The sequence below is a fragment of the Oncorhynchus mykiss genome, chromosome 12, assembly GCF_057628025.1.
Source record: "Oncorhynchus mykiss isolate SJ-2025 chromosome 12, ASM5762802v1, whole genome shotgun sequence".
Taxonomy (NCBI): Eukaryota; Metazoa; Chordata; class Actinopteri; order Salmoniformes; family Salmonidae; genus Oncorhynchus; species Oncorhynchus mykiss.
In genome coordinates this window covers 17,418,407-17,446,359 of record NC_143033.1, presented here as the reverse complement: position 1 = coordinate 17,446,359, position 27,953 = coordinate 17,418,407, and the positions used below count along the sequence as shown (strand labels likewise).

Sequence of the window (27,953 nt, the reverse complement as noted above, 5' to 3'; positions counted from 1 at the left end):
CCAGTCCGTGGTGAGTAATCGCAGTCTTGATGTCCAGAAGTTATTTTTGGTCATAAGAGATGGTAGCGGTAATATTACATACAAAATAAGTTACAAACAACGCAAATAAACAAACAAAAAAACAAAATCGGTTGGAGACACGTAAAACGTCTGCCTTCTTCTCCGGCACCATTTTTAATACAGATCAATCGAACAATTGATAGCGACAGTCACACATTGTATAAATATAATTTCTTTGACTCCTCGACTTCAGAAGGTCTTACCTCAGCTTCTGAATGTCAGGAACATACCAAAGATATTCCCATGTGCAGAGTCACATCTTCTTCAGGCATTTAACCACCTGTTTTCAACCTAAAGCATAGCACATTTATGCATTGTTTTAAAAATCGGTATAACCAAAACGTAAATTATTCGTAAAAAATATATTGTTCCCTCAAATCAGGGAAGGTCCTGCACCCTCCCACAAAACATTGGTGCCCCCTGTCTTAGAGAGCCACATACAATATTTTTCTACAGCCAAGCCTCAACACAATTGATTCAAACTAATCAACTAATTATGATCTTCAATCTAGACTTAATCATTAAGAGCCAGTTGTCTAATAGTATTCTCTTCTTCCTGACTAAGGTATATGAGGCTTGGGCAGAAGAAATAATATGGCAATTCATATTATTTTTCCAAAATTAATTAAAGAACTTACATCTAAAAGTTATGCATGCAAGAAGCCTTGACCCGGTGCACACATATTTCTCTGTCCTCAGTTCGATTGAAGGCCTCAATCTGTCTTTTTGACTTGTAACTGATTGCTTCTAGAAAGAAAGGAACAACACATGATCAGGATGAGCTAGTTACTAGTTTAAAGCAATGAAAGATCCAATTGTTACAAATTCATATATAGACTACATTTACGAGAATAATACATGCATTTGCTTACCTTATCAACCTTGAAGATGATACTCATTAATCACTCAAAAACGTGTTATGAGTGAGTGCACCACAAACATCTCTCCAGGGTGTTGATGTATCCTTTTCCCACACCACAGGTAGTGAAAGGGTATCCATCTGCAAAAGTGAAGTTTTGCTTTGATGTCAAGTCAGCTCATATTGTTGTGCTAACTAACATGCTTCTGAATAGTTACACTAGCATATTGACAGCATGTTATTGGTACAGCAACTTATTCACCCCAAATATATAGCTAAGTGTTTAGGCAAATCATTAGTTAGCTAGCTAGTTAAAGTTCTCACTTTTCGACTTTAAGTTATTAGCTACATCAAACCAATGAGAATGACGAAGTCATGTCAGAAAATGTTTTGCCTGGGTGTAATGTAATATGGAAGACCCGGCAAGCCAGACAATTCCCTAGAATGTAAACAGAAATAACTTCAAAATGTATAACTTCAAATTAAACCAAATTGTCTGGTTTCAATTACATTTTCTGCCAACTTACAAGCAAAGACTATGAATTTATTTACAAATCAACTTGCAAGGTTGCTAGCAACTAGCCTGCTAACATTAGTCCTACTTACCTGCTAACGGTAGCTCTACCAGCCTGCTAATGTTAAGTTACCACTGCATAAGTCAGCCAGTTAATATCAACAGCTAGCTTAAAGCTACATTAAAGTAAACCAACGTTTTGGAAATACCATTAACCAGTTATCAAATAATGATCGCTATATGAAGTTATCCAGCCAGCTACCGTTAGCCATTTAGACAACTAGCTATTAGCCTAGCCAACCACCACGGTTTTGGTCGGCAAGCCAAAGCCCAACAACTGGAAACCAGCTAGAACACAACTAAAACATGACCGCAGATCAAAAGCAAAGAGAGAGCAGAAACTTACAGAATAATTGCTGGGGCCCATCCGATGGGAAAACTTTTTTTTTAAAGAGTGCAGGCTGAGTTTGCTACCAAAGCAAGGGGGAGGGATGCAATTCACCAGGCTGAGGGAGAATGAGGAAAATCTAATAGCTATAGCGAGAAAAATCTAAAATAGATAGACGTCAGATATCTCGCGTGCTAATACTAAGCCAAGGTGGGAAAAGAAACAAAAGTCCAGTAGCCCACTTCACAGAGAAAATGCAGAAAAGTTGACAAAACAAAAAGGAGAACAGACCAAGTACTACACAATTATATCAAGCAGGTATGATTTTCTCCTTTTGTGCCCATGGCAAGAAGGCCCCAGAGCCTGCTGTGCTAACACAGCCACAAAGTTTGATAAGCATGAGGATGCTGCATGTGTTCCCCCCCCAAATTCGACGTAATTGTTCAACAGCATTAGAGCGGTGACTGGATGGATTCAGAGAGCCTCAGCCAAGCGCACGCCTGTCAAAAGACAGGGGAAAAAGCAGGCGCTTGCCGTGAAGGTGCTTATCGGAAAAGCAGTTTGAAACTGCTAGTGAGTCGGGTGATGAAAATAGCATAGTGAGAGAATGTGTTACCGTGGCGAAGAAAGGAAATGAGAAGTAAAGTTGTGGTGGAAACTAGGTAACCCCTACACTCGTTTTTAGTCGGGGGGTGAGGATGTTGGACCAATGCTACCTGAAAATCTGTTTAATGTCTCGAGGAAAATCGGGAATGTGTTGGAGGAAAGTGTGGAGTCAAAAGAAGTGGTCTTTAGATTTGTGTGTCTGCGGCAGAGAAGAAGCATGTTTTAAGACAAAAAGATATTAGAGTGGAATGTTTTCTGTTTGGATTTTCAAAGCATGGTGCCTATCAAGGGGGTTATTTCTGGGGTGGCGCAAGAATTATGTGGACACCCCTTCAAATTAGTGGATTTGGCTATTTCATCTACACCGTTGCTGACAGGTGTATAAAATTGAGTACATAGCCATTAATCTCCATAGACAAACATTGGCAGCAGGATGGCCTTACTGAAGAGCTCAGTGACCTTCAACGTGTGTCCGTAATGAAATGCCACCTTTTCAACAAGTCAGTTAGTCAAATCTCCTCCCTGCTAGAGCCGTCCCGGTCAACTGTAAGTGCTGTTATTGTGAAGTGGAAACCTCTAGGCGCAACAACAGCTCAGCCGCGAAGTGTTAGGCCACACAACCTCACAGAATGGGACCGCAGAGTGCTGAATAGTCTATCCTCGGTCATAACACTCAATACCAAGTGGCCGAGCAGCCGCACACAAGCCGAAGATCACCATGCGCGATGCCAAGTGTCGGCTGGAGTGTTGTAAATCTCACCAACATGACGAATCAAGCTTCACCATCTGGCAGTCGGACGAACGCCAGGAGAACGCTACCTGCCCCAATGCATAGTGTCAACTGTAAAGTTTGGTGGATGAGGAATAATGGTCTGGGGCTGTTTATGGCTCGGGCTAGGCCCCTTAGTTGGTAGTAGAGCCGAGTGGAGGCTCCTCATAGGAGGAAGGGGAGGACCATCCTACTCAGTGAATTTCAGAAGAATAAAAATTGTGAAACATAAAAAGTTATCATTTTAAGATAAAAACTATGGTAAGTATATTCAAATGTATTTTAAATTGATAAAACATTGTTTTGCAATGAAGGTCTACAGTAGTCTCAATAGCACTCTGGTGTAGCATCATGGTAAGCTACAGCTAGATAGCACTGTAGTGCATAAAACGTGGTGAGTAGTTGACAAAACTGCTTGCTGTACACTGTATTGCATGATTGTAGAGGGTTGACTAGCGCGTTAGCTACTATAACTATGTTGACTATGACGTTAGGTAATATGGTGACAATGAAAAAATGTTTTGCCTGGTCACAGACAACTGTTGTATTGTGCACTGAACTCCACAAGCATAGGGAAAAAAAGTGAGCGAGCATGTAGATGCGAAAAGGAATTATATATACACACACACACACACACACACACACACAACGAGCAAAATGATCATTCTGTTTGTATGTGGCTGCTAGTTCTGTGTTTGCGTGTGATCAGGGGTATATTCATTCCAATGGAATATGAATGGCAGTCATCCAATAAGTTGTAATAGAAATAAGGCCATGCTAAAAAGGAAAAAGTCCTTCCTCATCTTAAAACGGCACCGACCGCCACTGGTAGAGCCACCACGACCAGTGAAGGTTTTTCCATCAACCGAGGGACTGTGAAATGTTGCATGTTAACAAGGTGGACCTTGTATTATTCATTGCAAACTGTGAAACTGTACAGCACAAGCAGAGACATTTGAATAATTGTGAATGCAGCTGAACGTTTCTTGGGACTTCAGGATTTCACAGCAGAAGCCTTGCAAGAAATCCTGTTGCTGAATGTTCCACCCTCACAGACCCCTTAGCCTGTGTAGGGATGTATCTTGGAATGGACTGATTGAATAAGTGTGATGGATTGTGTTTGCTAACATGTCTTTTTTGTATGATGTCGTTTTCCCTCTCCCGCAATGGATTTTTATTTTCTCGTTCAATACCCCGTCCAGCTGGTGGCGGTAATGCACCATTAATATTTGATGCCAACTGCCATTAAACCCCATCAAAGAAGGCGACGCGTGCCGAGATTGGCATCAAAATACTAGAGAAAATGCAATTTAACTAATTCAAGTACCCACATTTTTGTTAATGGTGTTAGCTTTTAATTTGACTTATTGTTTGGAAATGTACAAACATAATGTGTGGTAACTGTTTATGACTGGCTTGAAAAACACTGTGTTACATAGATCCATCATCGTGCACAACATGAGTGCCATGCACAAACATAATTCATTTCTAAAGGCTTTCCCCCAAAACTTCCCCAATTAAATGTTGACTGCAAAGAAAACATACCTAGCAGAATGATATGATGGTTTATATCAATCGGGTGGGCATTCGTTTGTTTTGCAAACTCTCCCATCACATGTCTAGTAGCCTACAGAAACAACCTAGCCAAACACAATGGTTAATTGAGAGGTGGGAAGTTGAATTAAAGGGGAACTACAGCATTTTCTGCTGAGGTGCACAGTTGAATAAAAAGAGAACTACACCAATTTTTTATAAATGTTTTACTGATGTGGTTTAAGAATTGTTGTGGATATAGAACAACCAATGTTCTAGTTTATAGAGAAAAAAAATTGTGAGAAAAAAGAAATGGAATATTTTCTAAAATCTGCAGTTTTCCCTGTAGGTCTACTCATTGTCCTTTATGATGAATCTATGACATCATTTAAAAAATAATGTGACAGAAGTTAGACAGCTCTAAAATACACTTTTTATTGCATTTGATGTAATTGTGTGTGGTATTTACAATCACATTTTATTTAGATTTTTACAGGTTCAAAGCTCAAAAAGTTGCAGAATGGCTCCTTAAAAAATGCTGTACATGCTATACATATGATGCATTAAGGTAGAAGAACGAGTCCCATCCTCTCCGAGGATAGTGGAACTAGAAAGCCAAGTTGGAGAACCAGCATGAAGATTAAAGTGTGGAATATTTAACAAAGGACAAAACAGACATGATGTCTCTTCCTGATAGTATCCTTAAAAAGAACAACATTCATGCAAAGAAAGGGAGAAAGCAGAAAAGCCTTTCCCAGAAAATGCGGAAGATGAGAGCAAAGCGAGGAGAGGAAGCGAAACCAGAAATGTGTTAAGAAAACACTTAACAGAATAGCAGAAAAAGAAGAATGCAAAGACAGCTTTAAAAAAAATGTGAACAGAGAGCAGCTAGGTCAAAAGAGCATGAAAGAGAAATAAAAAAGACAGGGAAAATATGGTCAGAACAAAGAACAGGCAAAGCAGGTGAAAGCACAAGAGAAATTGGAGGCAGAGAGGATTCGTCTCAAGGAACTAGAGAATAAAGAGGAACAGAGAAAGCAAGTTGAACATCCTGAAAGAGCCTTGTAGACAGCAGAGCAAGATGTACGGGGTCCATCTGCCAGAAGGATGAACCTTCAAAAGGGCTAAAGCTTGTATTCCAAAACAGGTAGCACAGTATGTCACTACTACCATGGACCCTTATTGACAAAGCAGCTATTTTCTGTCAGAAAAACATCAGAACCACAACAGAGGGGAAGTTGGAAGTGGCAGTTGTTGAAGCAGTAGCCAATGGCCTGTCAGAGTTCAGACAATCTCCAACTAGAAAGGCTTTGGCTTGTTCACTGAATATGATCTTGAAATACAAACTACAGAGACAGTTTGCAAAATGATTTGGGGTCAGTAGAAAACTTTTAAAGGTAAGCTTAAAAAAAACAAGAGATTGACAGAGTCTCAGCAGTGGAAAAATGCCAGATAAGAAAAAGGTGAGCAAGACTGGGAAGGCAGACAGCTTTCTTGACCCCTCCACTGCACTAAAAATGTCTCAAAGCCAACCATGGTATCTCAATAGGAGCTGCTATATTTCACAGATTTGGACCAAGAACCATTAAGCCACAGAGAAGTGCAACACTTGTGGGTTGCCTCTACGAATACTGTGAAAATATCAAAACTGAAATTACAGACAGCGAATGGCCACCTGGTGAGCAGACATTCACCAACCATAAAAGGGGTGTAAGCATTCAGCAGTGTCATTATGTGTGAGAACTACAGGGAATGATTCCCACTTTGGACCCACGAGAGTGCTACGCAACACCCAGTGAGGTCATTGAAAGAAACCAAAGTCACCGTAGTCTGAAGCAAGTGCCTGGCACCATGAAGTTGCTTTGCATCAAAACAGTCTGTGCCACTTTGAATGACATGTAGATGTTTTGTTGATGCTAGGTGGTTATGGTCTCATTGTGCCTAACTACACATATGAAACTGCAAGAAAAATCATTTTTAAAATGTATATCAAACCATTTTGACCCTGATGTCACACATCGGCCCCCTTATTTATAGAAAGACCCAATTACGGTTAAGTGCCTTGCGGCACAGACAGATTTTTCACTTTGTCAACTCCAGGATTAAAACTAGAACTTGGTTACTGGCCCAACGCTCTAACCACTAGGCCACCTTCCGCCTCCTAACATGACAAATGTAACTGTAATATTATGTAGAAAGGTTTACCAAACGTTTAGTTGTGTGTGATCAAACCTACCACAACGTTTTAGAGGTAGGAGTATAGAGAGCACCTGAGTCCACAATTGGAGAGACTGATTTCAGACTAAGGCACAATCCCAAATGGACCCCCAGACCATATAAACTTGACAGGTGCAATCAATATGATAATGTTTCCACCTTGTTGTCCTCTGATAGGCAAAGTTGAAGCTTCACCATATTGCTTATACCAATCAAATCCTCACAGATCTCCACAGGGTCTAGGTGTTCTTTGAGATTGGGCCTAGCTAGTCATGGGTGCACCTCAGCCACGCTCAAGGTCCTAAACTGCAATCGATAAAAGACAGTACTGTGCAGACATCTTCATCGACCTGGCCAAATCTTTAGACTCTGTCAATCATCGCATTCTTATCGGCAGACTCAACAGCATTGGTTTCTCAAATGACTGCCTCGCCTGGTTCACCAACTACTTCTCAGACAGAGTTCAGTGTGTCAAATCAGCAGGCCTGATGTCCGGACCTCTGGTAGTCTATGGCGGTGCCACAGGGTTCAAATCTCAGGCTGACTCTTTTCTCTGTATATATCAATGATGTCGCTCTTGCTGCTGGTGATTCTCTGATCCACCTCTACACAGACTGTATAATACATTCTGTATAATACATCAATAAAATCTTTGGACACTGTGTAAACAAACCTCTAGCTTCAATGCCATACAACTCTCCTTCCGTGGCCTCCAACTGCTAATAAAACTAAATGCATGCTTTTCTTTTGTTGAATTTTACCCCTTTTTTTCCCAATTTCATGGTATCCAAATTGTTTTACTATCTTGTCTCATCGCTACAACTCCCGTACGGGCTCGGGAGAGACGAAGGTCCGATACACAACCCAACCAAGCCGCACTGCTTCTTAACACAGCGCGCATCCAACCCGGAAGCCAGCCGCACCAATGTGTCGGAGGAAACACTAGCACCTGGCAACCGCACTGCGCCCGGCCCGCTACAGGAGTCGCTGGTGCGCGATGAGACAAGGATATCCCTACCGGCCAAACCCTCCCTAACCCGGACGTCGCTAGGCCAATTGTGCGTCGCCCCACGGACCTCCCAGTCTCAGCCGGTTACGACAGAGGCTGGGCGCGAACCCAGAGTCTCTGGTGGCACTGCAGTACAGCGCCCTTAACCACTGCGCCACCCGGGTGGCCCTTAAATGCATGCTTTTCAACTGATCGCTGCCTGCACCCGCCCGCCCGCCTAGCATCACTACTCTGGACGGTTCTGACCTAGAATGTGGACTAGAGGTCGATTATGAATTTTCAACGCCGATGCCGATTATTGGAGGACAAAAGAGCCGATACCGATTAATCGTCCGATTAATTTTTTTAAATATTTGTAATAATGACAATTACAACAATACTGAATGAACACTTATTTTAACTTAATATAATACATCAATAAAATCAATTTAGTCTCAGATAATGAAACATGTTCAATTTGGTTTAAATAATGCAAAAACAAAGTGTTGGAGATGAAAGTAAAAGTGCAATATGTGCCATGTAAAAAAGCTAACGTTTAAGTTCCTTGCTCAGAACATGAGAACATATGAAAGCTGGTGGTTCCTTTTAACACAAGTCTTCAATATGAGTGAGTCCAAGTAAGAAGTTTTAGGTTGTAGTTGTTATAGGAATTATAGGACTATACCATTTGTATTTCATATACCTTTGACTATTGGATGTTCTTATAGGCACTTTAGTATTGCCAGTGTGACAGTATAGCTTCCGTAACTCTCCTCGCTCCTACCTGGGCTCAAACCAGGAACACAACGACAACAGCCACCCTCGAAGCAGCATTACCCATGCAGAGCAAGGGGAACAACTACTCAAAGTCTCAGAGCCAGTGACGTTTGAAACGCTATTAGCGTGCACCCCGATAACTAGCTAGCCATTTCACATCACATCGTTACACCAGCCTAATCTCGGGAGTTGATAGGCTTGAAGTGATAAACAGCAGAGCTGCTGGCAAAACTCTCAAAAGTGCTGTTTGAATGAATGCTTATGAGCCTGCTGGTACCTACCATGGCTCAGTCAGACTGCTCTATCAAATCATAGACTTAATTATAACATAATAACACACAAATGCGAGCCGTAGGTCATTAATATGGTCGAATCCGGAAACAAGACGTTTGTTCTTTCAGTGAAATACGGAACCGTTCCGTATTTTATCTAACATCCATCAGTCTAAATATTCATGTTACATTGCACAACCTTCAATGTTATGTCATAATTACGTAGTTCGCAATGAGCCAGGCGGCCCAAACTGTTGCATATACCCTGACTCTGCGTGCAATGAAGGCAAGAGAAGTGACACAATTTCACCTGGTTAATATTGCCTGCTAACCTGGATTTCTTTTAGCTAAATAAGCAGGTTTAAAAATATATACCTCTGTGTATTGATTTTAAGAAAGGCGTTGGTGTTTAGGGTTAAATACACGTTGGAGCAACGACAGTCCTTTTTCACGAATGCGCACTGCATCGATTATATGCAATGCAGGACACGCTAGATAAACTAGTAAAGTCATCAACCTAGTGTAGTTATAACTAGTGATTATGATTTATTAAGTTTAATGCTAGCTAGCAACTTACCTTGGCTTCTTACTGCATTCGCGTAACAGGCAGGCTCCTCGTGAGGCAGGTGGTTAGAGCCTTGGACTAGTTAACCGTAAGGTTGCAAGATTGAATCCCTGAGCTGTCGTTCTGCCCCTGAATCCCTGAGCTGTCGTTCTGCCCCTGAAAGGCAGTTAACCCACCGTTCCTAGGCCGTCATTGAAAATAAGAATGTGTTCTTAACTGACTTGCACAGTTAAATAAAGGTGTAAAATATTATATATATATATATATTTTTTTTTTTTTTTTTTTTTAAATCGTCCAAAATTACCGATTGCTATGAAAACTTGAAAATCGGCCCTAATTAAATCGGCCATTCCGATTAATCTGTCAACCTCTAACGTGGACAACTACAAATACCTAGGTGTCTGGTTAGACTAAACTCTCCTTCCAGACTCACATTGAGCATCTTCAATCCAAAATTAAATCTAGAATCGGCTTCCTTTTCGCAACAAAGCCTCCTTGACGCATGCTACTAAAAATATCCTCGTAAAACTATCCAACCACTATCCAACCGATCCTTGACTTCGGCAATGTCATTTACAAAATAGCCTCCAACACTCTACTCAGCAAATCAGATGTAGTCTATCACAGTGCCATCTGTTTAGTCGCCAAAGCCCCATATACTACCCACCACTGCGACCTGTATGCTCTCGTTGGCTGGCCCTCGCTTCATATTCGTCGCCAAACCCACTGGCTCCAGGTCACCTATAAGTCTTTGCTAGGTAAAGCCCCGCCTTATCTCATCTCACTGGTTACCATAGCAGCACGCGCTCCAGCAGGTATATTTTTTGAAAGGGGCATGCTTATTTAAGATGGTGAGGAAAGCACTTTTAAAGAACAACCAGGCATCCTCTACTGACGGGATGAGGTCAATATCCTTCCAGGATACCCGGGCCAGGTCGATTAGAAAGGCCTGTTCACTGAAGTATTTTAGGGAGCGTTTGACAGTGATGAGGGGTGGTATTTTGACTGCGGACCCATTACGGACAAAGGCAATGATCGCTTAGATCCTGGTTGAAGACAGCAGAGGTGTTTTTAGAGGACAAGTTGGTCAGGATAATATCTCTGAGGGTGCCCATATTTACAGATTTAGGGTTGTACCTGGTAGGTTCCTTGATAATTTGTGTGAGATTGAGGGCATCTAGCTGAGATTGTAGGACGGCCGGGGTGTTAAGCATATCCCAGTTTAGGTCACCTAACAGTATGAACTCCGAAGAGGAAGTTTGTACTTCTTCTGTGGTGTGGGCCAATGGGTGTCTTTCTAACAGCTTCCAACAACAAACGCAAGCTGCACTTGTGCAACTCCAACCGAGTCAGTCTGTAAACTGTGAGTGTGACATACTAACAAAATAGGTCAGGGATCATCAACTAGAGTCAGCTGTGGGAATATAATTTTTTGTTCTTCAGAGGATAGTCAGGGGACCGGAACATAATTGAAAATAATTTGTATTCTGCAAATTGACCACAAGATGATAATCAATAATAATACATTTTCAAGCCTTGCTTATATTTGTACATAATCATAAATACGATGCCTTCAGAAAGTATTCATACCCCTTGACATATTCCACATTTTGCTGTTACAGCCTGAATTCAAAATCTACACACAATACCTCATAATGACAATAATTCACACCACTGAGTCAATACTTTGTAGAAGCACCTTTGGCAGCGATTACAGCTGTGAGTCTTTCTGGGTAAATTTTAGAGATTTCCACACCTGGATTGTGCAACATTTGCCCAGGAACATTTACGGTCTTCTTGGCAAGCAACTCCAGTGTAGATTTAGCCATGTGTTTAAGGTTATTGTTCTGCTGAAAGGTAAATTAATCTCCCAATGTCTGCTGGAAAGCAGACTGAAGCACGTTTTCCACTAGAATTTTACCTGTGCTTATTTTTTTTATCCTGGAAAACTCCCCAGTCCTTAACAATTACAAGCATACCCATAACATTATTTAGCCACCACTATTCTTGAAAATATGGAGAGTGGTACTCAGTAAAGTGTTGTATTGGATTTGCCCCAAACACAACCATGTGTATTCAGGACAAAAAGTTAATTGCTTTGCCACATTTTTTACATTATTACTTTAGTGCCTTGTTGCAAACAGGATGCATGTCTTGGAATATTTTTTATTCTGTACAGGCTGTCTTTTCACTCTGTCAATTAGGTCAGTATTGTGGAGTAACTACAATGTTGATCGATCCTCAGTTCTCCTATCACAGCCATTAAACTCTGTTTTAAACTCACCATTGGCCTCTTGGTGAAATCCCTGAGTGGTTTCCCTTCCTCTCCAGCAACTGAGTTAGGAAGGATCCCTGTATCTTTGTAGTGACTGGGTGTATGTATTTATTTTTACTCATCTACCAATAGGTGTCCTTTGTGAAGTTTTGGAAAACCTCCCTGGTCTTTGTGGTTGAAATTCACTGCTTGACTGAGGGACCTTACAGATAATTGTAAGTGTGGGGTCTAAAGATGAGGTACTCATTCAAAAAGTTAAACTCAAGACTTTAACTTTTCATTAAAATGTTAACCATTTCGAAAAACATACTTCCACTTTGACATTATGGGGTATTGTGTGTAGGCCAGTGACAAAACAAATCTCAATATAATCCATTTTAAATTCAGGCTGTAACAACAAAATGTGGAAAAAGTCAAGGGGTGTGAACAGTTTCCGAAGGAACTGTATCTCTAATATGCGTGGGAATACTTTGGAACATATTTCCTCAATTAAAATCACTTCGAGCTGATTTGCTAGTGTTTTTATCGTATTTTATGTTCAACAATATAAAAACAAAAAATAAATAATTGTATATATTTTTTGCTCAGAGTATTTGGGAGACCAAATAAAATCACTGTGGGCTGCTAGTTGGGGAACCCTGGTCTATAATCTAGATATGTAGAGATGATTAGATTATTAATCTGTTAACGAACCGTTTGCAAGGTCCTCTTGTTGAAGTCATTGCGTCACCTAAACTGTAGCTGTATATATTCAATAATAAATAAAACGAATGTTGTACCTTATAATACTCTTTCATAAAGCAAATAAGTAACATAGCTGTGGTAATGCTAAAGTAAAAAAAGGACTCGTTGTTACTACTTCAGTCACCAGCTGGGGTGTGACATCACCAAATTGTCCAGATGCTGATGAATTATTCAAATGGAGATATGAAACTCTTCAAACCAGCTGCATGTTCTCATTGTGAAATGCTTAAATAGATTAATAAATCAAATAATAAGATTACATTCTGCATTGTCGCCTCATATGCATCATGGTGTCTGTGATCTCACTCGCCCTCTAGTGACTGACTGGGCTGTCCTCGCCCTCTAGTGACTGACTGGGCTGTCCTCGCCCTCTAGTGACTGACTGGGCTGTCCTCGCCCTCTAGTGACTGACTGGGCTGTCCTCGCCCTCTAGTGACTGACTGGGCTGTCCTCGCCCTCTAGTGACTGACTGGGCTGTCCTCGCCCTCTAGTGACTGACTGGGCTGTCCTCGCCCTCTAGTGACTGACTGGGCTGTCCTCGCCCTCTAGTGACTGACTGGGCTGTCCTCGCCCTCTAGTGACTGACTGGGCTGTCCTCGCCCTCTAGTGACTGACTGGGCTGTCCTCGCCCTCTAGTGACTGACTGGGCTGTCCTCGCCCTCTAGTGACTGACTGGGCTGTCCTCGCCCTCTAGTGACTGACTGGGCTGTCCTCGACCTCTAGTGACTGACTGGGCTGTCCTCGCCCTCTAGTGACTGACTGGGCTGTCCTCGCCCTCTAGTGACTGACTGGGCTGTCCTCGCCCTCTAGTGACTGACTGGGCTGTCCTCGCCCTCTAGTGACTGACTGGGCTGTCCTCGCCCTCTAGTGACTGACTGGGCTGTCTCAGTGGCTGCAGAGATATTTAATCAACTTCAGCACTCTGCTTTGGTACATCAAATATTCACATGAAAATGATTGTGTAACCATAAACAACAATAAAATTGCCACCATTTTACCTCCTATTGTCTTCAGCAACTCATCCCTCATCTCCAATGTTGTCAGGACGAAGTTGCTGGACAGGCATTCGTATATCTTGACCACAGCAGCCTGGTGTCTGCATGGAGCTCCCGTGTGCCCTACTGAACAAATGCATGTCCACAGTATAGATCTGGCCTGGTGTGGTGCCCTTCACCCTGTACTGCTTCTCCGCACACCTGACAGACATTAGGAGAGAGAAGATAGACAGCTTATAATAGAAGATACAACAAATAATAAAAGACCACATTATTAAAACATTTATTACAAACCTGTATTCATCACTATTTACCTGCTCAATGTCAGATGGGTTGACGCTACTATCCTGTGCCAGAAAATGTGATTGCTGGAACATTTCCCGGCGGCCAAGGACAATGCCAGTCACCCGTGCCTCATAGTAAGCCTTCAGGCGCAGGGAGATTTAACACTTTCGTCCTCTGGAGGAGTTTACCCTTAAGGATCCGCATGCTGCCTTATTGGTGTCACTCCCTCAGGTTGGCAGCTCCTCCCGATAGCTGAATGCCCAACACTCTAGACGAGTGAACAGTCAATGGAAGTAGGTCGTGAATTTCTTGTACCTGTAATTAGAGTAAAATATGTACTTGAACTATCACATACTGGTTACAAACTATAAAAGGGAAAATGTATCCCAAATAACAACATATCCCAAACAAGGACTGGGTAAATTTCAATTAGAAAATACTAAAACTGAAAAGTTACTGAAAATAAAGCATAAGTTAGTAGACTGCACCTCATTATACTGTTATACTACACTAACCTGGCTACAAATGTGTTTTGATCTACCTGCTGATAGAGGGGCTCAACTATCTCTTCCCTGTCATACATGATGTCTTTGGGACAGCGAAGAGGGTCTGCCTGTCTCTCAGGTCTATGCCTCTCTCCACAGCCACACTGCCTGGAGTAGGTGGAAGGTGCAGAGGAGCAGTTTGGACCCTGGAAATGGCCTCCCTAATGCTCCCCTCTTTGCCTTGCAGTCATCTGTAATGAGGTGAGGATCAGCCTGACCACTCCCTGCAAAGGCATCCTCCCTAAGGATGTCCTTCAACAGTTGAAGACACTCCAGGAGGATTGTGGCCTCATCCTCAGATTGAATCAGGAAACCCCAAGGGGGAGACCGCCAGCACAGATGTGGGTAAGAGAAGAAAAAAAGTAAACCTCTGCAGTTCTCTTGTTCCATGTTCCCAGAGAAATCAATGAAGCAGAGCTCCTCACTGTGTCTGGCCTGATGGACACGCTTCATCAGTGGGGAGTAGATAGCCACGCGAGGTGTTCCTACAAGAGGTTCTCAATCTTGGTACAGATATCGCCAGCACCTAAGATTATACTCCTCAACATGCCTCTCAGGCCCATTCTGTTCCCCATATGCCTGCCTGAACACACTGTGGTACAATCTGTGCAAAAAGTAAAAGTAGCACAATGATGTGTCCACAAGTTCACTACTAATACTGTAAAACGTACCACGATACAAAAGGAAATTATGATAATCATCATAACACAAGACTGTCCTGAATTCTAAAAATATCACCCAGTTTCTTAGGCACCTTCCCTAACTTACCGGTAGCAGAACTGAAGGTCTGGACAGAGGGATCTGTTTGCCGTGGTGAAGATGTAGTCCTCTCCGTCGTTCTTCAGGACTGTCAGGGCAGACCCCGATTGTAACTTACTGTATTGGCTGATGTAACTGGATGAAGTTGATGATCTGCTCAGATGCGGTCTGTCCTTTTGCAGGCGCGGTCTGTCCTTTTGCAGGCACGTTCTGACCCCCCCCCCCCCACACACACACACACACACAATATCAGCATTGACTGTAGCTTAAATGGATATAGTTGTATTGAATGTGTAAGAAATAGCTATGCAAAGGGCCAGATGGGTAACCATTCACAATAACTGCAGTTCATTATTAGCCTACTCATTCAATAAGCACCAGCCGGACAGACTATCTAGCTAAATTAGCTACAGAAAGTACTGTAGAAATCTCACCTTTCTGCAGCAGGTACCTCTGGCCGGGCAGCTTCATCTTGTAGCTGGTCGAGGGACTAACTTACTTCCACTAGCTACTACTAGCTAACATGCCAGTAGCCAGCCTGCTAGCTTGCTACCAGTCAGCAGTAACGTTAGCCGGCTAATGCTAGCTATCCAGGTGGTGCAAGCAACTATGTTCAGTTATTGTGGAGTTCGTCCTATTGGCATGCTAACTTCATGATTAGTTAAGCATTTTAGCTAACATTCAAAGTTGTATCTTCCTGGCTGTCACAAAATTGACTGGAGTTTGGACCAGAGACAGTGAAGGTCTAAATCATACCCAATAATCTCATCTACCTAAGGAAACGAAATACATAATTAAATACTACAGCCCCTGAAGATTTCCCCAGTTCACTTAACCCCATTATTCCTCAAATCTACAAAAATCTCTGAAACTGGAAACACTTATCTCCCTCACTAGCTTTAAGCACCAACTGTCAGAGCAGCTCACAGATTACTGCACCTGTACATAGCCCACCTATAATTTAGCCCAAACAACTACCTCTTTCCCTACTGTATTTTATTTATTTATTTATTTTGCTCCTTTGCACCCCATTATTTTTATTTCTACTTTGCACATTCTCCCATTGCAAATCTACCATTCCAGTGTTTTACTTGCTATATTGTATTTACTTTGCCACCATGGCCTTTTTGCCTTTACCTCCCTTCTCACCTCATTTGCTCACATCGTATATAGACTTGTTTATACTGTATCATTGACTGTATGTTTGTTTTACTCCATGTGTAACTGTGTCGTTGTATGTGTCGAACTGCTTTGCTTTATCTTGGCCAGGTCGCAATTGTAAATGAGAACTTGTTCTCAACTTGCCTACCTGGTTAAATAAAGGTGAAATAAAAAATAAAAAAATAAAACATGAGCTGGTACCCAGAGGAACATCACAAATACCACAATCTGTTTCACCCTATACAAACACTGCAAAACCTCATACAACACATCCTGTCTTTGCTCTGAGACACAAATCAATGCTGCACAGGAGTCAGAGCAGATGACTACTCTGTCTGGCCTCACCTCCTCTGCAGCCAATAGTACGGCCAACAACTATATTGTGTAAACAGATAAATTATCCGTGGCTCTTTTTGTCACTGCCACCTTAAACTCAGGAACACCAAAAGCTGCACCGGTCCTCCCTGTTTTAGGGTCCTTAGATCCATCTGGGTGGATTTAAAAAGCATAGTACTGTGTTCTTAAATGTTCACTTACAACTGAATCTACTTCTTCCTCAACTCTTAGCCCCTCAAGCAACCCTATATATATATATATATCACTGGCTGAGGGAGAAACCAAGGTAGAATAGCAGGAAGAACCACTGAGGGGCTAAACTCCCTCCCAAACAACCCCAAGCTCTCTCGCCATGCCATTGCCTATCCACCCAAAGCTTGTATTCAGATGTTGTTCGTCCCCAGCACTCTGCTGCCGACACTGCAGCTCAACCCAGACTAAGCAAACACCTGCTATGCACTGTGAATATTATATTAGGCGGCGTGTACTTCCAGGTATGAATTAAACGAAAAATGGGATAAATGTTATTAGTTTTCTGTTACTCGATGCCGAAATTGGACACCATAAACGAAAAAATAAGCTGATATCCGATTTCCGTTTTCAACTAGAATTATTAATTTCCTTGTTTGGCCTTGACAAGCACAAGCCTTGACAAGATAAAAATAAATAGGAATTATCCATTAGCACGTGGACCTTACAGATGTAGTATCTTCATTTGATCACTATTTTGTTGCTGCAAACTTGTAGTGTATTTTAGCTTTAAAAAAAGGTTCTAAAGTTTTAATTTCCACTTTCAAAATTTCAGAATTTATTTGCCCCAATGAAAAATGTATCAACACCTACAAAAATATCCATTAATTATATTCCACATAATAATTCACATTTCTTGTTACTGCAGGACAATTAACTTGCTGTAGCAAATTGGCTCATATTAAGATCCTACATTGTAAGTCACAACATGTAGTGTAGGAGACAGTAGTCAAATAGAAGCAGACAGTTACACAGTTGCATCATATCGTCAAATCCTGGAAGAAACACCAGCCCTACATAGAAGTCGCTTTCACTTAGTCTTTTACCTCATGCTGTATCTGTCAAAACCAAATTACTGTATTTTCTAATTAAATTGTGGATGTTCTCTTGCACAGATTAGATGTACCACTGCTAAATGCATGAACAGGCTGGTAACCCTGGCTGAGGCTAAATCTGCTCTGTGAGTGACTGTACCTTTGGAGGAGTGATCGTAACCAATCTTCTTAACGGTGTTCCTGACCACCTCCACGAGGTCCACTACACCCTTGGAGGTGACCTCTCCACACAGCATGATCATACCAGTCTTCGTAACAGTTTCTAGTGCAGAAAGAGTTCAGTAATGTTGAGGTGAAAGGTCATTCAGATATGAAATAATGAAAAACAACTATAGATAAAGTCTTGTTTGTCTATTAACATATAAGAGCTTTAGAGAATGTAAAACTGGACAAACTTACCACAAGCCACTTTGGAGTCAGGGTCCAGAGTTAGGTATGCATCAAGGACAGCATCACTTATTTGGTCACACATTTTGTCTGGGGAAAAATTATATGGTTTAATAAATATTGATATCCTATGTGCTAAAATATATATATATATTCTGTGTGACAGTAATTAATGTAAAGTCAATTGCATTCATACAGAACTACTTGAGAGGTCGCCAGTTTGTAGTCCTAAAAAACTGAAATTAGTTACCTCTGGTTCGTTCAGTCATTCCTATGGGGAAAATTAATGGGGAAAGAATGGGGTTATGGGATAAATGCCGAAAATTAGGTCTGAGGTTCAAACAGGCTTATGAGATCTACATTTTGTTCTATGAGATCATATCAGTCAGTTAACATGACCTTAATAAACTATGAAGCCTTTATGTGCTTGTTTTGATTGAATAAATGCTTCAAAATGCACAAAAAAGGGACATTAGCTGATGAAGATTAGCTCATGGAACAAAACGTATAAGATCTCCTAAGCCTGTGCTTACCACAGACCTTATTTTGGGCGTCTATCCCAAAATCCCATTAATTTCTCCATAGGCTTTGGGCAACAAGACGTGACGGAGTTAGTGCCTACAAAAATACACCATTACTATGGCTCTCTATAGCAGGGCCGGCTACAGGCATAAGCGACATAAGCAGTCGCTTAGGGCCCTAGGCCATTAGGGGGGCCCTCTGACCAAAAAACAAACCACCTACATATATACACTGCTCCAAAAAATTAAGGGAACACTAAAATAACACATCCTAGATCTGAATTAATGAAATATTCTTATTAAATACTTTTTTCTTTACATAGTTGAATGTGCTGACAACAAAAATCACACAAAAATGATCAATGGAAATCAAATTTATCAACCCATGGAGGTCTGGATTTGGAGTCACACTCAAAATTAAAGTGGAAAACCACACTACAGGCTGATCCAACGTTGATGTAATGTCCTTAAAACAAGTCTAAATGAGACTCACTAGTGTGTGTGGCCTCCACGTGCCTGTTTGACCTCCCTACAACGCCTGGGCATGCTCCTGATGAGGTGGCGGATGGTCTCCTGAGGGATCTCCTCCCAGACCTGGACTAAAGCATCCGCAACTCCTGGACAGTCTGTGGTGCATTGTGGCGTTGGTGGATGGAGCGAGACATGATGTCCCAGATGTGCTCAATTGGATTCAGGTCTGGGGAACGGGCGGGCCAGTCCATAGCATCAATGCCTTCCTCTTGGAGGAACTGCTGACACACTCCAGCCACATGAGGTCTAGCATTGTCTTGCATTAGGAGGAACCCAGGGCCAACCACACCAGCATATGGTCTCACAAGGGGTCTGAGGAGCTCATCCCGGTACCTAATGGCAGCACATGGGAGGGCTGTGCGGCCCCCCAAATAAATGCCACCCCACACCATGACTGACCCACCGCCAAACCGGTCATGCTGGAGGATGTTGCAGGCAGCAGAACGTTCTCCACGGCGTCTCCAGACTGTCACGTCTGTCACATGCGCTCAGTGTGAACCTGCTTTCATCTGTGAAGAGCACAGGGCGCCAGTGGCGAATTTGCCAATCTTGGTGTTCTCAGGCAAATGCAAAACGTCCTGCACGGTGTTGGGCTGTAAGCACAACCCCCACCTGTGGACGTCGGGCCCTCATACCACCCTCATGGAGTCTGTTTCTGACCGTTTGAGCAGACACATGCACATTTATGGCCTGCTGGAGGTCATTTTGCAGGGCTCTGGCAGTGCTCCTCCTGCTCTTCCTTGCACAAAGGCAGAGGTAGCGGTCCTGCTGCTGGGTTGTTGCCCTCCTACGGCCTCCTCCACGTCTTCTGATGTACTGGCCTGTCTCCTGGTAGAGCCTCCATGCTCTGGACACTACACTCACAGACACAGCAAACCTTCTTGTCACATCTCGCATTGATGTGCCATCCTGGATGAGCTGCACTACCTGAGCCACTTGTGTGGGTTGTAGACTCCGTCTCATGCTACCACTAGAGTGAAAGCACCGCCCGCATTCAAAAGTGACCAAAACATCAGCCAGGAAGCATAGGAACTGAGAAGTGGTCTGTGGTCCCCACCTGCAGAACCACTCCTTTATTGGGGGTGTCTTGCTAAATGCCTATAATTTCCACCGGTTGTCTTTTCCATTTGCACAACAGCATGTGAAATTTATTGTCAATCAGTGTTGCTTCCTAAGTGGACAGTTTGATTTCACAGAAGTGTGATTGACTTGGAGTTACATTGTGTTGTTTAAGTGTTCCCTTTATTTTTTTGAGCAGTGTATATATAAATATATATATTTTTTTTAGGAACTCAGTCGGGGTCTCAACTTACTGTTGAGAGTTAGAATAGTAGAATACACAAGGTGCAAGCTCGAAATGTAGTTGTGCATCAGCAATTTTTCTCTTGTTATTTTAGTCACTGACAGTCACTCAATTAGCATTGTCAGCGAAGCAATTTTTTTATTTATCTAAACTTGTAGTAATCATGGCCAAATACCAACCAGGCACACAGTACGTACAGGTGCTATGACCTCCATGGGCCCCCCCATTGATTTTGTTAGTCACTCTCACATAAGTCATGGCAAAATGTGTAGAATTGCAGGAAATTAGCTTTAAAACTATTGTGAATCCACCCAAAACTGAAGGGTCCATGCTATCTGGGAACCTTAGGACCTCCCTACCCCCATTGAAGTTGACATTTAAAATGGTTAAGGTTGGGGTAGGGTTAAGGTTAGGAACGTCCCAAGGTTCCCGGATAGTATGGACCCAGCTGAAGTGGGTTGACAGACATTTTTCCAAAACCCTGCAGATTATGTAACATCGTACAATCATCTGAAAGTCTTGCGAGTTTACTACTGCATATGCGCATGTAGAAGTGAAAGTTTACGCGAGAAACACTCGCTTCACGACACTTCGATACAGCTACGACCGGAAGTGACTTTTTCGTAGCAGGTTAGGGTTATTAGGTTAAGGGTTAGCAATAATCCTCCATATATCGGGGTGGCGTGAAAAGAATGTGTCCCAGTTTAAACAGTAAGCACGATCCGATAATAAAAACAGACACTACTATCCATGCTTAACAGTATGCAATGCTGGTATTAGCCCTCAAACTGACATCCATAACAGAGAAAGAGCACATGTCATGCACGAGTAAAGCTACGTGTGATAGTTCAGTCGGCTAAATGTGCTACACTCGTACAACAACGTTAGATACAATATAGCCTACAAACGCATGGAAAGTAACCACCAACCAGAATGTCCCTCTCCAACTGACTCCGATGTAAAAAGGAATGTTTTCCCACTGGGTCTGTTGCCGCTGGGATTCATCTTCAGTTGTTCGGTTGAACAAGTGCTACAGTCAAAAGCTTGTTGAATTTGAAGTTAGAACTGAAAAACAGATGCTATATATATAGGCTACTTACTATCGTATCGACTAATGATTAACCTACAGTAGGCGACAATATTTTAAGTTCTGCTTCTGATCTAGCGCCGCCTACTGGAAATGTATAATGATGCACGACTCCAGGATTGTTGGAGTCGACTCCGACTCCTTTGGTTGGAATCGAAGGAATCGACTCTTGCTCGACTCCCAAAACACGTTGAAACGGTTGTGCAAACACGTACACACCACTTCATTATTGCAGAGTCCTACTAGGAAGACTACAATTTGCGTTCTGGAGGACTGACATGTGCATGATGCTGCACATTTGCTCATCAATGTAGTCTATACAAGGCCTATCCTGTTTGAATATAGAAGGTGATGTGTAAGAACTACAATATCTCAGTTTCATTCATGCTGTTCAGCCTTGACTGATCCCCCGGCGCATTCCACGCTGATAACCCATGTGCCATGTTATAGCCCTATTGGACAGCTATTACTAGAGATGTTGGTTATGCAATTATTATAAACTGGGTGGTTCGAGTCCTGTCCTGAATGCTGATTGGCTGACAGCGTGGAATATCAGACCATATAACATGTGTATGACAAAACATGTATTTTTACTGCTTTGATGGCCAATATACCACGGCTAATGGCTGCATCCAGACACTCCGTGTCATGCATAAGAACAGCCCTCAGCCATGGTATATTGGCCTTATCCCCCCCCCCCGTCATATTGCTTAATTATCCAATCCTTTTTCCAAACTACTCCCTGTAATTCGGATTTGTTTTTAATTGAATTGACAATTATGATGGACGCCTGGAGGTTTTATTCTAGGCGTTAAGATATTTCACCGTTTGACGATAATAGCCTATACTGACAACTCGTGCTTGGCTGCCAAATGTATAGGTGTCCCCATAATATTTAAATTGCTGAAGTGTGATAAGAATAATTATTGTAACGTGGTAGACGTCCTTCTTAATAACAAAGTGAACTAGCCATTTTCAAAAAGTTTGGCTGGATGCCCTGCTCTGCATCAACTCTGTTCGTGTAGAGCCACAATCCTGTAGGTTTTCACTCCAACCCTAATCTAGCGCATCTGGTTAGATAATTAGCTGGTTGATAAACTGAGTCAGGTTAGTTACAACTGGGGTTGGAGCCGAAACCTTCCTGTAGGTTATTTCTCCAAGAACAGGATTTGAGAACCCTGACCTAAGACATCAACAGCCAAACAGGGTTTCATTAAATAAACTATAGATAGGCACAATACTTTTTATTGCACTTTTAAACGTAATTAAACTGATGCATTTGGCGAAGTTTAACTTCAATTCACTGGCACTGTGGATAGTAGCTTAGCCGTACTCATTGATAGCCAAACATGTACTTTAATATACTGTTGGTGAATTTACGAGGCATTGCAAGACAAAAGACACTGCGAGATACTGATTACCAAGATATAGCCTATGCGCACGGTTCCAGCAGGTTCCACCGATCCTCGCTGGCTCACATGCTTTCTCTTCACTATGAAAAACGCTGGTGTGTGTTTGGTCTTCCGTCTGTTGCGTGTAGAGTAGCTCAGCCTACTCATTGATATACCCAATTTTAGTGAATTTGCGCGAGTTATTTCAAGCCAAGAAATTGGGAGATACAGCATTGCGATAGCCTATACTTCTTCTGATATCTGATGACCGATGCACGGTTCTGAATGTCTGCAACTCTGCATGGTGGCCGACGTCCCTTACCTATGCATGTCTGTGCTCCTCCCCTCTCGTTAGCTAGCTCTTCCTTTGCTGTGAAAGATGCGAGAGGAGTCGACTCCCCACCACCAATTTAACGGCCTAGCCATTTTGCTAGCTAACACAATGTAGTCTACAATAATATATTAAAACTGTATAAATCTATAAATAGGTTTTCTAATCCAACATAGGCCTCGATGTATTGAGTTGTCACAAAGTAGCAATGTCAGGCACACTTGTTCAAGGTAGGGGCAACATTGTATCAGATGGACAAAGATAACTGCAGTGAGAGTGAAATGGCTGCAAACTGATGCTACATAATACGAGGTTAGTTCATCATCTCACAAAGCAAGCAATAATTCCTCCCGAAAAAGGACAGTTGTCCAAACAAGAAGAACACTACAGCACAGATTAAGAATTTATTTTAACCAATCAATCGTATATATAAAGCCCTTACATTTATTTTACTAGGCAAGTCAGTTAAGAACAAATTCTTATTTTCAATGACTGGCAGAACGACATATTTGTACCTTACCAGCTCGGGGATTTGAATTTGCACACCTTTCGGTTACTAGTCCAACACTCTAACCACTAGGCTACGCTGCCACATCAATTTATGTCACAAAGTGCTGTACAGAAACCCAGCCTAAAACCCCAAACAGCAAGCAATACAGGTGTAGAAGCACGGTGGCTAGGAAAAATTCCCTAGAAAGGCCAGAACCTAGGAAGAAACCTAGAGAGGAACCAGGCTATGAGGGGTGGCCAGTCCTCTTCTGGCTGTGCCGGGTGGAGATTATAACAGAGCATGGCCAAGATGTTCAAATGTTCATAGATGACCAGTAGGGTCAAATAACAATAATCACAGTGGTTGTAGAGGGTGCCACAGGTCAGCACCTCAGGAGTAAATGTCAGTTGGCTTTTCATAGCCGATCATTCAGAGTATCTCTACCGCTCCTGCTGTCTCTAGAGAGTTGAAAACAGCAGGTCTTCCATAGCTGCAGGCAGAACAGTTGAAACTGGAGCAGCAGCACGACCAGGTAGACTGGGGACAGCAAGGAGTCATCAGGCCAGGTAGTCCTGAAGCATGGTCCTAGGGCTCAGGTCCTCTGAGAGAGAGAAAAAAAGAAAGAAAGAGGAAGAATTAGAGAGTATACTTAAATTCACACAGGACACCAGATAGACAGGATAAATACTCCAGATATAACAGACTGACCCTAGCCCCCCGACACAAACTATTGCAGCATAAATACGGCAGTTTTAACTTGTTGTAGCCTATCAACCAAGACCATGCCAATAGTGTACTGCATTGTAGCTAGAAGCTAGATCATCCTTGCTGTCAGAGGTGCAAGATTTTATGTGTGTGTGTGTGAGAGAGAAGGGGGGGGGGGGGGGGGTAGGGGTCAATTATTCCTAACCCAACTGCCGTTTGGAGCTCTGTATCGAAGAACCATTCCATTGGATGGGTGAGCAAACTATTACTACACTACAGTATGTGTAATTCCATGTGCTGGCAATCAGGTTCAGATACCACATCCTGTCAGAGGATGGGGTGTCCTAAATCTGTGTCACAGAGCTCAGCGACAGTATGAGTCCAGTAGGGCCCATCAATTTCTTAACAATATCCATTTACAACCTAATACTGTACTGGAATAGATGGGAGTTACAAGGACAGATTTCACCACAAATCAAGGAGATATCGTATGGGTTACACATACCTACAGTAGTCTTTTCCTACTGTTTGATGGCCAAAGAAAGGGGAACGTTTCATGTGAAATTGTTTATTTTCTTCAAGTTATACCCTATTTAGAGAAGAAGAGTGATTCAGTTTTACTATAAAATACAGTAACACTCAAACATGTCAAAACATTTAGACTGCTTTGAGGGAGGAAATATCTGTCTCTTTAAAATAACAAGAGTGGAGCTTATTTCCATAAATAAAGTGTATGCCCTCCTCTTCCTGGTACTAGCCTCATGTTTGGAACAGAGCGATCTAAACAACATGGCCAGCCATGGAAATCAAATCAAATTGTATTAGTCACAAGCTTCATAAATAACAAGTGTGGACTAACAGTGAAATGCTTACTAACGGGCCCTTCCCAACATTGCAGAGAGAAAGAAAATAGAGAAATAATAAAATAAAACACGTAATAATAGATACAAAATGAGGAACGATAAGGTACAGTACAGGGGATACCAGTACAGAGTCAATGTGCAAGGCTACAAGGTACATAATTGAGGTAGATATGTACATATGAATAGGAATAAAGTAACAGATAGTAAACAGTAGCCGCAGAGTGTGATGAATCAAAAAAGTTAGAGCAAAAAGAGTCAATGCAGAAAGTCCGGGTAACTATTTAACTAACTATTTAGCATTCTTATGAAATCAGATGTAACTTATGTAGCAAGCAAGTGACTTCCCTTTTTATTGCCTTCAAGATCTGCAGTTCCTTTGCTAACAGCCCCCTGATAAATAAAGTGACCTTTGCCCAGTGCTGACCTGCATCAGGTGCTAGGACAGCTGATGGTATGTCCCAAAGACACATAGAATCAGAATAAGTAGAATGGGCATTCAAATTCAGAAGATCAGCTTGTCATGTAATTTCTCCAAATCTTGTTTCTATCTCAAGTGCTATACGTGCACTATGGGGTGGACCATGGACATCTGGGGAGTTTCAGAGCAATCTCAATTCTACTAATCCTAGTTCTATGTAAAGAGATGAGTGACTAACGTCAGGCCAATGGTAGAGCTCCAGTGCAGCAGAAGTAGTTAATGTGTAACTACAGGGAGGGGCAGCGCTGTGTGGAACCTGTGTCTGTATCTGCCTGTTCGCCTGTGTCTCAATCTACAGCTGTCTGAAGCATACTTTACTTGTCTCTACTTTATTTACTATGCTAGTAATTCGTCTGGATAATACATCTTTGTGAAACATTTACCCTCTGAAGTGGAGTAGTTTGTGGATAAATTAACTTGTTCTGACATGGTAAGTGTATTTACTTTGTCATGTGGAAGCTGTGAATGTGAGGCAGTCATATGCCTTGAGGGCACACTAATGATCTGAACTATTAGCACTACAGTGAGTAGAGCAGTGGTATTAAAGGAACAAAGACTATAAACAACAGGATCAGGCAGGCTAGGCTGTGAATATAGTTATTTACATGTGACTTCCGTGTAAGTAAATGTCTGACAGTCCAATAACCTTTGGGACTAAAGAAAGCAGTGACCTAGCTGTTTTGTAGGAAGTTTTAAAAAACTGTCTAGTCGGGAATGTGTCAATACAGGAATGGCTGAGCGATAGAGCAATATTTGCTTGGCCTGCTTTCAAATATGTTCAAATTATACTGTATATCCTGGTGTTATTGAATTGCATTCTGCCCTGTGTATTGGCTCCTGTATTTGTGTGAATTGATATGGATGAGTCAGATTAACATTTCCCCATCATACAGTAGCAAAGTGTCATGTTATTCTGAAAACTATGGTTACAGTATGTCATACCTAATATATTGATAATATTCAGAGCAGATTCTCTCCTCTTCCTCTCCGTAGGCTGACTACAGTTCTCAACAGCCAGCCTCCTCTAAGATGGACTCAGTGCAGGGCCAAGTCAATGAAGTTAAAGTTATACTCAAAGACAACATCAACAAAGTACTGGAGAGGGGAGAGAGGTTAGATGACTTGGTTGACAAGACACATGACCTACAAGCAACCGTAAGTATTATAAGAGAAAGACAATAGTATTTTTTGAGGTGATAAGTAGTGGTCCCTCTAGTCTAGAGAAAGGTGTTGAACAGCCAATATGCCTCTGGTTTGCATGTCTGTTTCTGCTTAAACTTGCTTGAAACCCAATTATATTTTACTTAACCTTCCATAATTCCTTGAATTTTCAGGCAGACTCCTTTCAGAGGACATCCACGCGGGTAGCCCGGAAGTACTGGTGGAAGAACGCCAAGATGATGATCATCATTGGAGTGATAGTTCTGATCATCCTCATCCTCATCATCCTGTTTGCTACAGGTGTCATCCCCAGTTAAATTGCCTCACAGACTCCTACAGTACTACATTCTCGCTAAAAGGAATAGGATGAACCACAATCACCAACAGTCATGTTTTGAATTTGATGAAACTGTGGTTTCATTCTGGTCTTCTCCCCAAGGCTCAAGGTGGATTATGTATAGTATCGTGACAAAATATAACATTTCACATTATGACTTCTGTAAATAAGCGTCCTGGAATTTGTTTGATTGTTTTTAGATTATATCTGTTAATTTGATGTTTAATAACATACATCTCATCATTTTTGTAGATAGATTTGATTGTGTATTTTTGTCCCAAGAGAAACATTACAGGTAAGGAGCCTCTTCCCACAGCATTAGGGTTCATTGAATGCTTTATATTTGTGCTTAAAGGGGCAATCTGCAGTTGCTACATACATTTTCTGATTTATAAGTTAGTGATTTATACCCATTGATTCTTGAAGAATATAACTTCTAAATGCCTCATGAGCTTAGTTCAACTGTCGTACCCCATCAGAACCCAAAATATTAGCTTGTTTTACTTCAATGTTTGTAAACAAAGTAAATGTAAACAAACACTATATCCTCAAACCATGGTTAAAACTACAAATGCTAGATCATGGATAGTCAGTCCTTTCATCCATGGCACCGTCTATGAATTTGAGCAGTTACA

General features: G+C 41.9%; 2 protein-coding genes across 8 annotated transcripts in view; one reads left to right on the top strand and one right to left on the bottom strand.

The window, feature by feature from the left end:
* mat2al (methionine adenosyltransferase II, alpha-like) overlaps nt 1–21,997 on the bottom strand; it is a 42,549-nt gene extending 20,552 nt beyond the window's left edge. Inside the window, exons 1-8 of one of the 7 annotated variants that reach the window (XM_090191852.1) lie at nt 21,405–21,634; nt 18,133–18,210; nt 15,161–17,995; nt 13,877–14,162; nt 13,566–13,763; nt 933–1,060; nt 699–807; nt 264–351 (exon numbers count right to left, since the gene is read on the bottom strand). Coding sequence is in view for 1 of the 7 variants with exons in the window: in XM_021622795.3 (XP_021478470.1) it covers nt 17,873–17,995; nt 18,133–18,210; nt 21,405–21,480 (277 nt within the window). In the remaining 6 variants the exon portion in view is untranslated. Of the gene's footprint in view, nt 1–263; nt 352–698; nt 808–932; nt 1,061–13,565; nt 13,764–13,876; nt 17,996–18,132; nt 18,211–21,404 lie in introns of those variants that run through there. The other 6 variants (XM_090191851.1, XM_090191854.1, XM_090191856.1 and 3 more) reach the window with 6 other exon arrangements.
* Nucleotides 21,998–26,020: 4,023 nt separating this feature from the next.
* On the top strand, nt 26,021–27,482 carry LOC100305243 (vesicle-associated membrane protein 8 (endobrevin)). Its single transcript, NM_001165148.2, is given in 3 exon segments — nt 26,021–26,250; nt 26,814–26,975; nt 27,155–27,482. Coding segments are annotated over 3 exon segments (309 nt in total). The 5' UTR covers nt 26,021–26,247; the 3' UTR covers nt 27,299–27,482.
* The last annotated feature ends 471 nt before the right edge of the window (nt 27,483–27,953 follow it).